We start from the raw sequence: 12,184 nt of genomic DNA, 5'->3' as shown, positions 1-12,184 counted from the left end.
TTCAGGCAGCCCCAGCCTATCCCAGCATCTAGGAAGCATGGGTCTGAACCCACAATAGGCAATAAGGCCAAATCATTCTTGCAGAGCTTAGTCTTAGCCATAACACTCAAGGCCTAAGAAGAGTCTGCCCATACCATCTGTGGATACAGGAGTATAGTTTGACCAAAGCTCAGGTCCCCCAACTCAGAATCTAAGGTTGCAAATATGAGTAAACCAAAGAAAACATTGAATATTATGAATACGTTGGATTGAGAGATGCTCAATGGGTGAACCCTGAGGAAGAATAGTAGTCTCACAAAAGTCCAAGTAGAGCCTCAGAGGAAAAAAAAAAAGACAAAACATCCTGACCTCAAGGATTACAAGAGTTCCTGGAAGAAATGAAACAAGATATGCAAAATGAAATAGCTAGGGAGGAAATAATGGCAAAGACTTGATTGAAAAAAAAAAAGATGGTAGGAAACCTTAAACAAGAACTGAAAGCCCTGCAAATTAGAATGAGCCAAATAGAAAATAAAGACTTAATGAGACATTAAAAAAATTCAAATGAAATGAAAAGATTTAAAAATTTTTTAAAATGAAAAGATTGAAAAAAATTTAAAAAATTTTAAGAAATATAATAAACAAGTGGCTTTGAAAACAGGTCAAGAAGAGATAATCTAAGAATTATCTGACCCTCTGAACATCATGATAAAAAATAAAAGTGTGGATCCCATATTTGAATAAATCATAAGTGAAAATTCTTAGAACCCAGAGAAAAAGTGAGAATAGAAAAAAATCCACTGTATGCTTCCTGAAAGAAACCACCAAATGAACACTCCAAGAAATAACATAACTAAAATCCAGAGATTCTAGGTTTAAAAAAATACTAAAAGCAATGAAAAATTAAAAAAAATCAAATATCAAGGAGCCAGAGTCAAGATTATACAAGACTTAACAGCTGCCATTATAAAGGAGAAGACAAGAATATGATGTCCCAAAAGGCTAGATTTATCATAAAATAGAGGATTTCCATGTATTCTTGATTCAAAGGCCTAAAATGTGTAGAAATTTAAAAAAAATTATTTTTTATTTTTAGGCAATTGGGGTTAAGTGACTTGTCCAGGATCACACAGCTGGTAAGTGTCAAGTGTTTGGTCTGAGGTAGGATTCGAACTCAGGTCCTCCTGAGTCCAGGGCCAGTGCTGTATCCACTGCGCCACCTAGCTGCTCTAAATGAGTAGAAATTTTTGAAATGGAAATGCAAAAGCCAAGAGAAACATAAAAATGTATATGTACTTCTACAATTGGAAAGGACTGTTGGATGAACTGTTAATACTCTAATAAAAGGATAAAAACAACTGTCTCCTCAGAATTCTAATATGTATAATAGTCATAGATAGGAGATAGACATGGGAGGGACTGGCATTTATTCTGTTAAAGAAGAGTATTGCCAAAATATATTATTAATCATAAACACATATGGTTGGTCTAGTTCTGATGTTTCCTGGATTTCCCCCCTCCCCCAATGTTTTTGTTTTGTTTTTTTTTCTCAGCATGAGGATGCTGTGGGAACCACCCAGGAGAGAGGGGTTTTTCCTAGTGCAAGGCTGGGAGCTCAAGCCCACTCCACACCCTGCAACCTGTTGTTTCGGAGTTTTGCTTTCTAACTGGAGGCATAAGCAAAAGACATTTTCTAACTACCTTTTAAGGGCAGAATTACCAACAATGGAGGCTATAGATGTGAGTCAAGATAATCTCTCTCTCTTTCACTCTCTCTCTCTCTCTCTCTCTCTCTCTCTCTCTCTCTCTCTCACACACACATACATACACACACTCTCTCTCTCTCCTGATATTTTCTTTTCTCTCAGAGTGTTTATAAGATTTTAGATTATAATTTATCCTAGACTGAAAAATAAGTGTGGAGGAGGGGAGAGAAGCTGGTTTCCACTCAGAGAACTTCTCACAGACAGTGAGATTTCCCAAGATCCTTTATACTTTTCCTAATAGCAGGTTAACTTAACACACAGTCAGGTATACAAATTTAAACAAAAAAAATCATTAGGGGTTTGGGTGCAATTGCATTTTTAAATTTTAATGCATTTTGCATTTTAAATTTATTTTTTACGAGCAAATATCTCTTCCGCTTCCTCATCCATTGAGCTGTTTTAATAAAACCTTAATATTTTCCAAGTAAACCATCATATTTGTAAAAAGCTATAATTTTACTTCTTCCTCAACTATGCTAATTTCCTTAGTTTATCTTTATCAGCTTATTGTTATAGCAGTTTTTTCTAACACTTTGTTAAATAGTAATGGTGCTATTGAACATCCTTGTTTTACCCCTTATCTTATTAGAAAGTCCTTTAACTTTTCTCCATTATGTATAGTATTTCTCTTGGTTTTAAATAAATGTTATTTACTATATTCAGCATAGATTCATTTATATGCATGCTTTCTAGTGTGTTTCTTTTTTCAAGAATGGGAGTTGGATTTTTTTATAAATCTCATCAGCATCTATTGGTAAAAATTACGTTTTTTCAATTTTTTTGTGATATTAATGATTTATTAATGCTATAGTGTTCCTTATATTGAAAAATCCTGCATTCCTGACATAAGTTGAACTTGGTCATAGTACATAACATTTCTAATGTGTTGTTTTAGTCCGTTTGCTAATATTTTATTTAAAAATTTTGCATCAGTATTCATGTGGGATAGTAGTCAATAGCTTTCTATCACTGATTTGTCCCTCTCTGGTTTAAGAATTGAAATAACATGTTTTTAATCACAGAGAAGGATTAAAAGGATCCCTTCTCTTACTATTTTTGCAAACAATTTATAATATTTTGGATTAATTGGTCTATGAATGTTTAGTAGGATCCCCTTGTATATCCATGTGATCCTGGAGTTTTTTGTCTTTAGGAGTTCATTTGTACCTAAATCAATTCTTTTTTTTCTCATATTGGGTTATTTAGGTAATCTATTCCATTAATCTGTATATTTTATATTTTGATAAATATAAATACATAATTTTAAGAAGAGAGAAAAAGAAAGTTTTTTTGTTTGTTTTGGGGGATTAGGCAATGGGGTTAAGTGACTTGCCCAGGGTCACACAGCTAGTAAGTGTTATGCGTCTGAGGTCAAATTTGACCGCAGGTCCTCCTGAATCCAGGACCGGTCCTCTCTCCACTGTGCCACCTAGCTGCCCCAACAGAATAAATTTTAGAAACATATTGAAGTGGAAGTAAGGCCAGGGTGGGGTAGGCCCCATCCTTTCATTTCTCTTAGCTGGCTTATTTCTCTCAGGGCTCCTGCTACCTGAGCAAGTGCCTGTGATAACACATAGTCACACAACTCTCAGGTTCACTTAGATGTCATCTCTCATATTAGGGTAGCTAAACACCACTCCCCATTCTATAGCCCATTGTTCCATCTAAAGAATGTAACGAATGTCCAGACATCTGCCGATGCAGCTGATCCCATAGTTTGGTTGTTGCCACGGAATGGCTTCTGGCTCTTTTTTCTCCTCATTCTCCTAGTGCTCCTTGCCCCAAAACTCTTGTTGTCAACTTGTGGGAAAACCTTCTTCCCTGCACCAGAGGGCTGATCTCACATAGTTTCCTCTCTTCTTAAATTGGGAAGAACTACACATCCTATAAGTTTTTGTAGCCAGTCAACCCTTTGCTAGGGATTGTTAGCTCTACAGGTATACCTCAGAGACATTGCGGGGTCGGTTCCAGACTCCCACAACTTAAAGCAAATATCACAACAAAGAGAGTCACACAAATTATTTGGTTTTCCAGTGCAGATAAAAGTTATGTTTATACTATACCTTAGTCTATTAAGCATGCAATAATATTATGTCTAAAAAATGTACATGCCTTAATTTTAAAATTACTTTATATTGCTAAGAAATGCTAACCACATCTGAGTCTTCAGTGAGTCTTAATCTTTTTGCTGGTGAAGGGTCTTGCCTTGATGTTGATGGCTCCTGACAGATCAGGTTGGTGGTTGCTGAAGATTGGAGTGGCTGTGGAAATTTCTTAAAATAAAATAATGACTTTTGCCACATTGACTGAACTCTTTCTTTCACAAAAGATTTCTCTACAGCATGTGATGCTGTCTGATAACACTTTTCTCACAGTAGAACTTCTTTCAAAATTGGAGTCAATTCTCTCAACTGCTGCTTTATCAACTAAGTTTATGTAACATTCTTCAACATTGTTGTGTCTTAGGGAATGGGGCAGCCAGATAGGGAGAAGGGAGAAAAATCATTGGAGATGTCAAAGTACACACAACATCCATCAATTAAGTTCAAGACATATATGGATATGGCTTTTGGCTCCCCAGAACAATTACAATGGCAGCACTGAAGATCACTAATCACCTATTACCACAACAGATAAAACAACAGTGAAAAAGTTTGAAATAGTGTGATTATTAATAACACGTGACATAGAGACCCAATGTAAGCAGATGTTGTTGGAAAAATGATACAAATAGACTTGCTGGCTGCACGGTTGCCACAAACCTTCAATTTGTAAAAATAAAACAAACAAAACAACCCAAAACAAAAAAACCCGCAAAATTTATACAACACAGATATAAGTAGTAGGGTTGTACTAGTTCTTTGAAAAAAATACTCATGTAACACTTTAAAATTTACGTTATTAAAATTTTCTATAGTGTAGAGAATAACAAAACAACAAATCAAGCCCTGACTTTCAGTTGGCCGATTTCCACTTCTTTGCTCTCTGGAACTAATTGTATCACACTGCAGCCTTGAGGCAGAAGATAGTCCTAGAACTGGGTCTTGAAAGAAGCCAGGCACTGGTGATACAAAGAAATAAATACAACAGTCCTTATCCTCCAGAACCTTACATTCTACAAGAAGAGAGAATTGGTCCACATAAAAGCATATACAAATTAAGTATATATGGGTAAGTGTAAGGTAATGGGAGGATGGGGGGGAGACATTTCATGGGGGGAAGGGAATCAGGAAAGGAAAGATGCTGTTCTACCTGAACTCTGAGGGGGGAAAAGGGATTTTAAGAGGCAGAGGTGAGGGAGGGAGGGCATTCCCTGAAAGGGGGGCACACAGCTTGTGCCAGGGTGACAGGACATGGGTTATTGGGGTGAGGCCAGCTGGTCGGACCGAAGAGGGCTTGAAAAAGGGTAACATACAGTAAAACCATAAAGGCTAAATTGGAGCCAGTTTATGAAGGATTTAAGACCTTCAAAAGAAGCAAAAAGATCCAAGGGCTTGCTTCCCAGCGTGGGGTGGTGTATCGCTTTCGCAATTTTCTTTTTCTTTCTGAGTGGGGGTGTGAGGACCAGGACTCCAGCAGTCCGCCAGGAGCCTCAGCCTGCGTGGCCCAGGTGTGACAGCTTTGCCCCGCCCTCCTCCTCTCTCATTCGCTCGCTGGCTCCCTCTCTGCTTAGCAGGACCTAGGGGGCTCAAGACTTCAGGCTGAGGGCAAAGAGAGGGGCGGAGCCTCCTCCTCGGGCCCCGCCCCCCCGGGCGCGGGGCATGACGGGACATCCAAGATGGCCGCGCCCATTTGAACCTCTCGCCCGAGCTGCTCGCGCGCCCTCCCGCTCGGTCCTCAGCCCTCTCGGATACGAGAGGCACCGCGTCGCCCTCCCGCCTTCCCCGCCACTGCCGCCGCTTCCTCCGCAGCCCGGGAGGAAGAGGGGGGAGGGCATGAGAAGTTGCAGCGGCCGAGGAGTCACCGCCACGCATCGCTCCGCTTGCCCGATCCCGTCTTCGCCCCGGTCCCCGCGTCTCCGGGGAGCATCAGGGGCAGCGCCCGACGTTTCCTGGGTCACTCAGGTGGGCGCGCCCCCCAGAAGGTGCCGAGGCCACCCCTCCTCCGGGTCCGGCCTGGGTGCTCCCCCGGCGCCTTCCCTTTCCTCCGGGTGCCTCGGGCTCGCCTCGGCGCTCCCGCCAGCCTCCTTTCACCCCGACGGCCGCGGCCCCGCCGTTTTCTTGGCTTCGGGGGTGGGGAGCACCGGGTCTCACGGAGCAGGGGCTGCCCGGACTGCCGGTGGGCGGGCTGGCCCCGCTTCGTCCTTTGAGACAGCGAAGGCGCGTGTCGCCTCGTGGAGGGAGTCCGGGCCTTGCCCTAAATTGTTCTAAGTTTTGTTTGGGGGGAGGTGGTGTGTACAGGCAGGTGCCTCCCCAGTCAGTGCGTGTAGGGGTTCCAGTGGAGAAACTTGCAGCGACTCCGCTTTCATGCTGTCCCTTCTTCAGGAGTGCCCTGCGAAGTACCCTCTCCCCAGCAGTTCCGCCCCCTCTCCCCATAGCTCTTGGCTCAGTCACAGGATCACAGAAATTCCATATATAGATAAAGATATGATATACATACTTACGTGCACATAACCTATTTGGCATGAGTATTTTTTTCAAGCACTATTTAGTCAAACCTAACTGGCCTCAGCCAGGCACCCCTTCTCTTGCCTTCATGGCACAAGTTGGTGTCTTCCCACCTCCTTTCCCTCCATGCAGGGAATGAATTCTCATTCTTTCTCTCTCATTCTCTCTCTCTCTCTCTCTCTCTAGTGAGAGAGGAAAACAATCTGCAGATAGGTGTGTGTAAATGTGTTCAAAGAGATATAAAGACAGAGATGTAACTCTGTATCTCTATTTCTTTATATCCCTTTACAGGTTATCTTTCTCTGTCCTCACAACAACTCTCTGAAATGTTATTATCCCCATTTTAGAGATGGGGAAACTGAGGTGAGACCGTACTCAAACTCAGAGCTTTCTGACTTCCAAGCCCAGCACTCTAACCATTGCTCCACTTAGCTGCCACCCAGCACATTTACTACTGTGCTGTTATCATGGAGCATGTTTCTGCGGTGCCTTTTTTTTTAAACTGAGTTCACTTACATTTGAAGCTAAGTCTTCCAGACTCCAAGTCCAGTACTCTTTTTCCCCTGCTCCATGCTGCTTCATTGGATTGTAGGCTTGATGAAAGGCTATGAGAAAGGTGCTTTAATTTTTCCATTTCACTTATAAATTTTTTTTAAAAAATATTTTTTCATTTTTTTTCTTTGTTTTGCTTTTTTTTTGGTGAGGCAATCAAGGTTAAGTGACTTCCCCAAGGTCAGGCAGCTAGTAAGTGTCAAGTATCTGAGGCTGGATTTGAACTCAGGACCTCTTGACTCCAAGGCCAGAGCTCTATCCACTGTGCCACCTAGTTGCCCCTTCAGTTCTAAATTTTTAAGTCTGAAGTCTAATTTATTCAAGGATATTTGAAAATTGAGGTAGTTTTGAGAACCAGTTCATCAGGTTACATCTTACTTAGATCAAATGTTACCTTGGTAACACACATAAAAAAAAAGTCTTTCCCAGCAATTAATAAAAAAAGTAGGTTCCCTCTGTGATTTGTAATCTGACTTATAATTACTTTGTGATTTTGCCATAGACAGTTCTTGAATTTATGATAATAGCTGACAGCTTTATAGTGCTTTGAGGTCTGCAAAACACTTTAAAATACATCTCATTTTAACACGCAAGTTTTTTTTAACAGAGAAACACTTTTCAGTGGGATTGAAAATGTCCACATCAAAACCTATTATGTTTCTTTGTATTGTGTGGGGTTTTTTTTCTAAATCTCTTTAAATGTTTTACTTAGAGAATGAGGATTGTTTAGTACCCCAGTATCAACATACAGTACCTTATTGATAATGTGATAAGAATGGGTGTTTTAACTTTGGTGCTGAATAGACTAATGGTTTTGTCCACTTTGTACCTTATTCAATGTGATCACAAAACTATAACCTTGACTCATGCCAAATTTCATTTAAATACATTAAAATATAGGAGCTAGGCCCATTTGAAAATGTATCTACCTATCTGCTGCCCTTTTTTTTCCCCATAGGGTCATAAGTTTAGAGCTGGAAGAGATCTAAACCAGGGATTCTTAACCTAGGGTCTGTAAATTTTTTAAAAAAATATTTTGTTAGCTGTATTTCAGTATAACTGGTTTCCATTATAAGCCTATGTGTCATAGTTTGTGCATTTAAAATCTTTCTGAGGAGGGGGTCCATAGATGTCATCAGTCTGCCAAGGGTGTCCATGACGTTAAAAAACAAACAAATCCTGATCTAGTCTAAGCTCCTCAGGGACTAAATCAGAAATAAAATTTAAGAGGTGTTACCAAATTTTGTCAGTTCATTCAACTCCATAACAAGTTATAATAAAATAGATTGAGTTAAAATGTAAAACTCAGGGAATTCCTGGTACAGAAATTCCCTCTACTAGTGCAGAAAGGCAATTTGTAATTCGCTACTTGTAATTTGTCTATGGTCACACATTATGTGATCATTTGAGATCATAAAGTGCTCTGCAAACCTTAAACCTTATAAAAATATGAGATATTTGACATAGCCAAGCTCCACTTTCCAGATTTTGCCACCCTTCTGCAGCTGCATTTTCTCTCTATCCTGCAGCTCCTGTTCTCTCCTGATAGGGAGTTCTTCCTGGAATATGAGGAGGGACCCATGCCAGCCATCTTTCATTTTCTGTAGGCACCACCATGCCTCCCACATGGATACCCTCTTCACCTGCTTGTTAGGTCTTTATTAAGTGTTATTGTCCATTAGAATGTAAACTCCATGAGTACAGGAACTGTCTTTTGTGCTTGTATTTCTATCCCTAGCATTTAATGTAGTGCCTGGCACATACAAAGTGCATAATAAATGTGTTGACTTTTATGTGTCTGAGGCAAGATTTGGATCTAAGGCTACTTTTTTATTTATTATGGCATGCTGCCTCTTAGTTTGAGTATGTGTATAATTTACAGTTACTCTTCCACATCCTGGGGTTGAGGGGCACAGCACCCCCCTGCAATCTGGAAAGTTCATGTAAAACTTTTTGGCTCTCTCTTTGTACCAGAGAAGAAGAATTATTACAGTATTAAAAGACAAAATATGTTGATATTATACAAATACTATACATATGGTTTATGCATTTCTGAGTTTCTAAACTTTTTCTGTGTCACCTGATGGCCTTCTTGTGTCACCTGCAGCTTCTGCAAAACTCCCCCAGAATTCCCATTCAGTTTCTTATGCTGGCCCACAATGTATAAAAACTGCAATGGAGAAAGTTGCAGTGGGGAAGGGATAACTGTACTTTGAGTTGAGAATTTGGTATATTATCTTCACTTAGAGGATTTTATTTGGATCTCTCTGTGTAGTACAATATATTGCCTGAGGGACAAATGGCCTAAACATTTTTGGTGGGATTGTCAAGGAGGCTACTTGATGATTTTCAAAATCTTATTTGTAATTGTGCACAGTAAACTCCAAATTATCTACGTGATACATTTTACATACCACATTTTTTTAGTGGCTCCCTGTCATTTTTTTTCCTACCCTTACTTGGTGTGTGTTCATGGAATGCAATTTAACTTAATATTGAATTCATGTTGCTGGTATTGGACAAGAGTCACCCATCTTATGGATTATGTAATATCAAATTTTACTGAACATACTTGATGTTTTGAGGGACATGAGGCAGAAACTGAATTAAAATATGCTGCAGTTGATTGGTCTAATAAAGAAAAATTAGGAACATAAATTTGTTGCAAACAAAATCACTTTCTAAACCTAGCTTAAGTAATTTTAAGATTAGCACTTGTTTTGAGTTAACTATGCTTTGGTTCCCTACCCTTTTTGCAGGTAGAGAATTGACTGAAGTAGTGTAACTAAGTGAGATTGCTATCTGTATAAAGGTAAATTTTATCAAAAGCTTTTGTGGTCAATTTGATAGCGTTATTTCCTCTATCCTTAGGGAAGGGGTGGAGGAAGGGACAAATCTAGCACAGATGGATTAAATTTGAATATCAATCAGATTACTTGATACTTAAATCATTCTGATTAAACAGTTTAGTCTTCTGGTAGCTATAGTTTTTTGTCCGTCTCATGGCAATTCTCCACAAATCACCAGTCACATTTTTGGTGCAGATAAAGTTAGCCTATGGTCTCATAGCTGTGGTCTTTAAATGTATTCTGCATATCTTGTAAAATTCTAACCCAGAGCAAAGATGAGGCTGTGTATGTGTAGAAGAATACTGTGCTTGAACTTAGATGATTTGGGTTCAAATTTAGGCTTTGCCACTTAATAACTTGTGCCTATGGGGAAATCATTTCCATCTTAGCCTGTTTCCTTACTTGTAACATATATAATGATAGTACCTATAAAATGAGGAAATTATTTCATAGCCCTTAAGAGCCTTATAAATGTGAGCTATTATAGAAGAGCTTTTGTAAAACCTTTTCAATTTAATGGAACCATAAAGCAGATCAAAAAGTCACTTGGCATAGTGAATAGAGGGGCCACCATTTGAGTCTGGAAGACTTGGATTCAAGCCCTGTCTTTGACATCTACTGTGAGACCACGAGTAAGTCACTAAAACTTCAAGTGTCCCAAGTACTCTAAGACTGGAAAATAAAGATGAGTTTCTCATCTCTACCAGTGCAGAGAATTTCCATTTTAGAAGTTCCCACACTAATAAGATCAAGAGAGTCCTTACTACATGTTTGTCTAGGCTAGAACTGTGTACCAATTAATTGCTCTTTCAGTTCAAAGAAAACTCTGGGCTAGGGGTTCTAGTCTTTGCTACTATTGAAAAGTTTGTCTCTGGACCTGGCTTTCTTTAATATGTAAAGAATCAATAAGTTACCTTTTAGAAGATTATGAGAATCAGATGTATCTAAACGTGACACACACACAATTATGATCCATGGACATATAAGTATTCTGCATAATCTTTATAGTATTTTTGTTTAGCTTTGATTCTGAAAATTGGCTGATACATCTTTTAATGCAGAAATAATGTTGATATTTGGAACCCATGTCGAACATCTATGAAGAGAAGGTAACGATGATTGCAGCAGGGGATTTGCAGGAGTTTGTTCCTTTTGGCCGTGATCACTGCAAGCACCACCCTAATGCGCTGAATCTTCAACTTCGGCAGCTGCAGCCTGCATCTGAGCTGTGGTCTTCTGATGGAGCTGCTGGTTTGGTGGGATCCCTTCAGGAGGTTACAATCCATGAAAAACAGAAGGTTCTATTAAATTTCCAGTTATATTTTGGAAAGCTAGAATAATATAATTACCCAAGGTAACCTGCATGCAAACTGAGAAATGACATGCAATTTCTAGGACAGAAGTTATTAGATCTGGTGATAGATATTTTATTAAGAAACAGGAGATTAAAAACCTCCCTTAGATTAGGAGTTCTTAATCTGAGGTTTCAGAACTTGTTTTAAAAAATTGTGACAAATACATTAGTTTCCTTTTGTAACACTATATTTTGCTTTGTTCATTTAAAAACAATTTGAGAAGGGGTCTGCATTTTTCGTGAGACTGCCAGAGGGATCCATGACACAAAACAGGTTAAGAACTCCAGACTTAGATTTAATCTTTTTTTCTATCTGTATCCCAGAGGTCAAACATCTCCATATTTTGGTTGGTTACAATTGTGCTTTTCACCGAGTTATATTCAGTTGATTATCATCTAAGCTCACTGATGCACAGTCATCCAGCAAAATTTGAAATACATTATATAGTACCATACTAATTATTTATGGGGAAATGGAGGAAAAATTGAACGTGATCTTAGCTGTTAAAGATCTTAAACTTTTATTAGAAGAGACAAGAAAAATGTCAACATCAGTGCATATAAATTATTTTTTCTGCATTTTACCTGCTTGTTGTTTCTGGTCTCAGGGATGGGTTGGACAGTATTTTTTGCATATTCATATTTTCTGTCTAGCTTAGTATTAGTGAAATTTTAAGTTCCTGCTCATAAAGTTTCTTGTGTGGTATAACTAAAATATTAGGTTCTATGTCTGCAATTTTTGCCTTTCTTGCTAAGAATTTTGTGGTAGTTTGTAGTAGTTAGTCTTTAAGAATATTTTTAGTCTGTTAATTAGTGAGTCAGATGGAACAGATTTTTAAAGTGGTATTTGAGAAGAATTTATAACCATTTTCTAAATCTCTTTTCAGGAAAGCTGGCATTTAAGGAAAGGTGTAAGTGATGTTGGAGAAGAGGTAGAATATGATGAAGAATTGTATGTGGCTGGTAATGTGGTCATATGGAGCAAAGGAAGTAAAAGTCAGGCTTCTGCTGTTTATAAAGCTTTTACAGTGGATAGTCCTGTTCTTCAGGTTAGAAGTTATTTAAGTTTTATCGCTT

The 12,184-nt window shown here is 38.9% G+C and overlaps 1 protein-coding gene across 1 annotated transcript in view; it reads left to right on the top strand.

The window, feature by feature from the left end:
* Positions 1-5,520: 5,520 nt before the first annotated feature.
* Positions 5,521-12,184, top strand: part of ANAPC1 (anaphase promoting complex subunit 1) — a 159,857-nt gene continuing 153,193 nt past the window's right edge. The window contains exons 1-3 of the mRNA XM_078149679.1: positions 5,521-5,809; positions 10,815-11,051; positions 11,995-12,156. Of these exons, the coding sequence (XP_078005805.1) occupies positions 10,839-11,051; positions 11,995-12,156 (375 nt within the window). The 5' untranslated portion in view covers positions 5,521-5,809; positions 10,815-10,838. The remainder of the gene's footprint in view (positions 5,810-10,814; positions 11,052-11,994; positions 12,157-12,184) is intronic.

The sequence above is a fragment of the Phascolarctos cinereus genome, unplaced genomic scaffold, assembly GCF_003287225.1.
Source record: "Phascolarctos cinereus isolate Bilbo 61053 unplaced genomic scaffold, phaCin_HiC Scaffold_2;HRSCAF=192, whole genome shotgun sequence".
Taxonomy (NCBI): domain Eukaryota; kingdom Metazoa; phylum Chordata; class Mammalia; order Diprotodontia; family Phascolarctidae; genus Phascolarctos; species Phascolarctos cinereus.
Note: the sequence above shows the minus strand (reverse complement) of the source record. Positions and strands in the feature narration are given on the sequence as shown.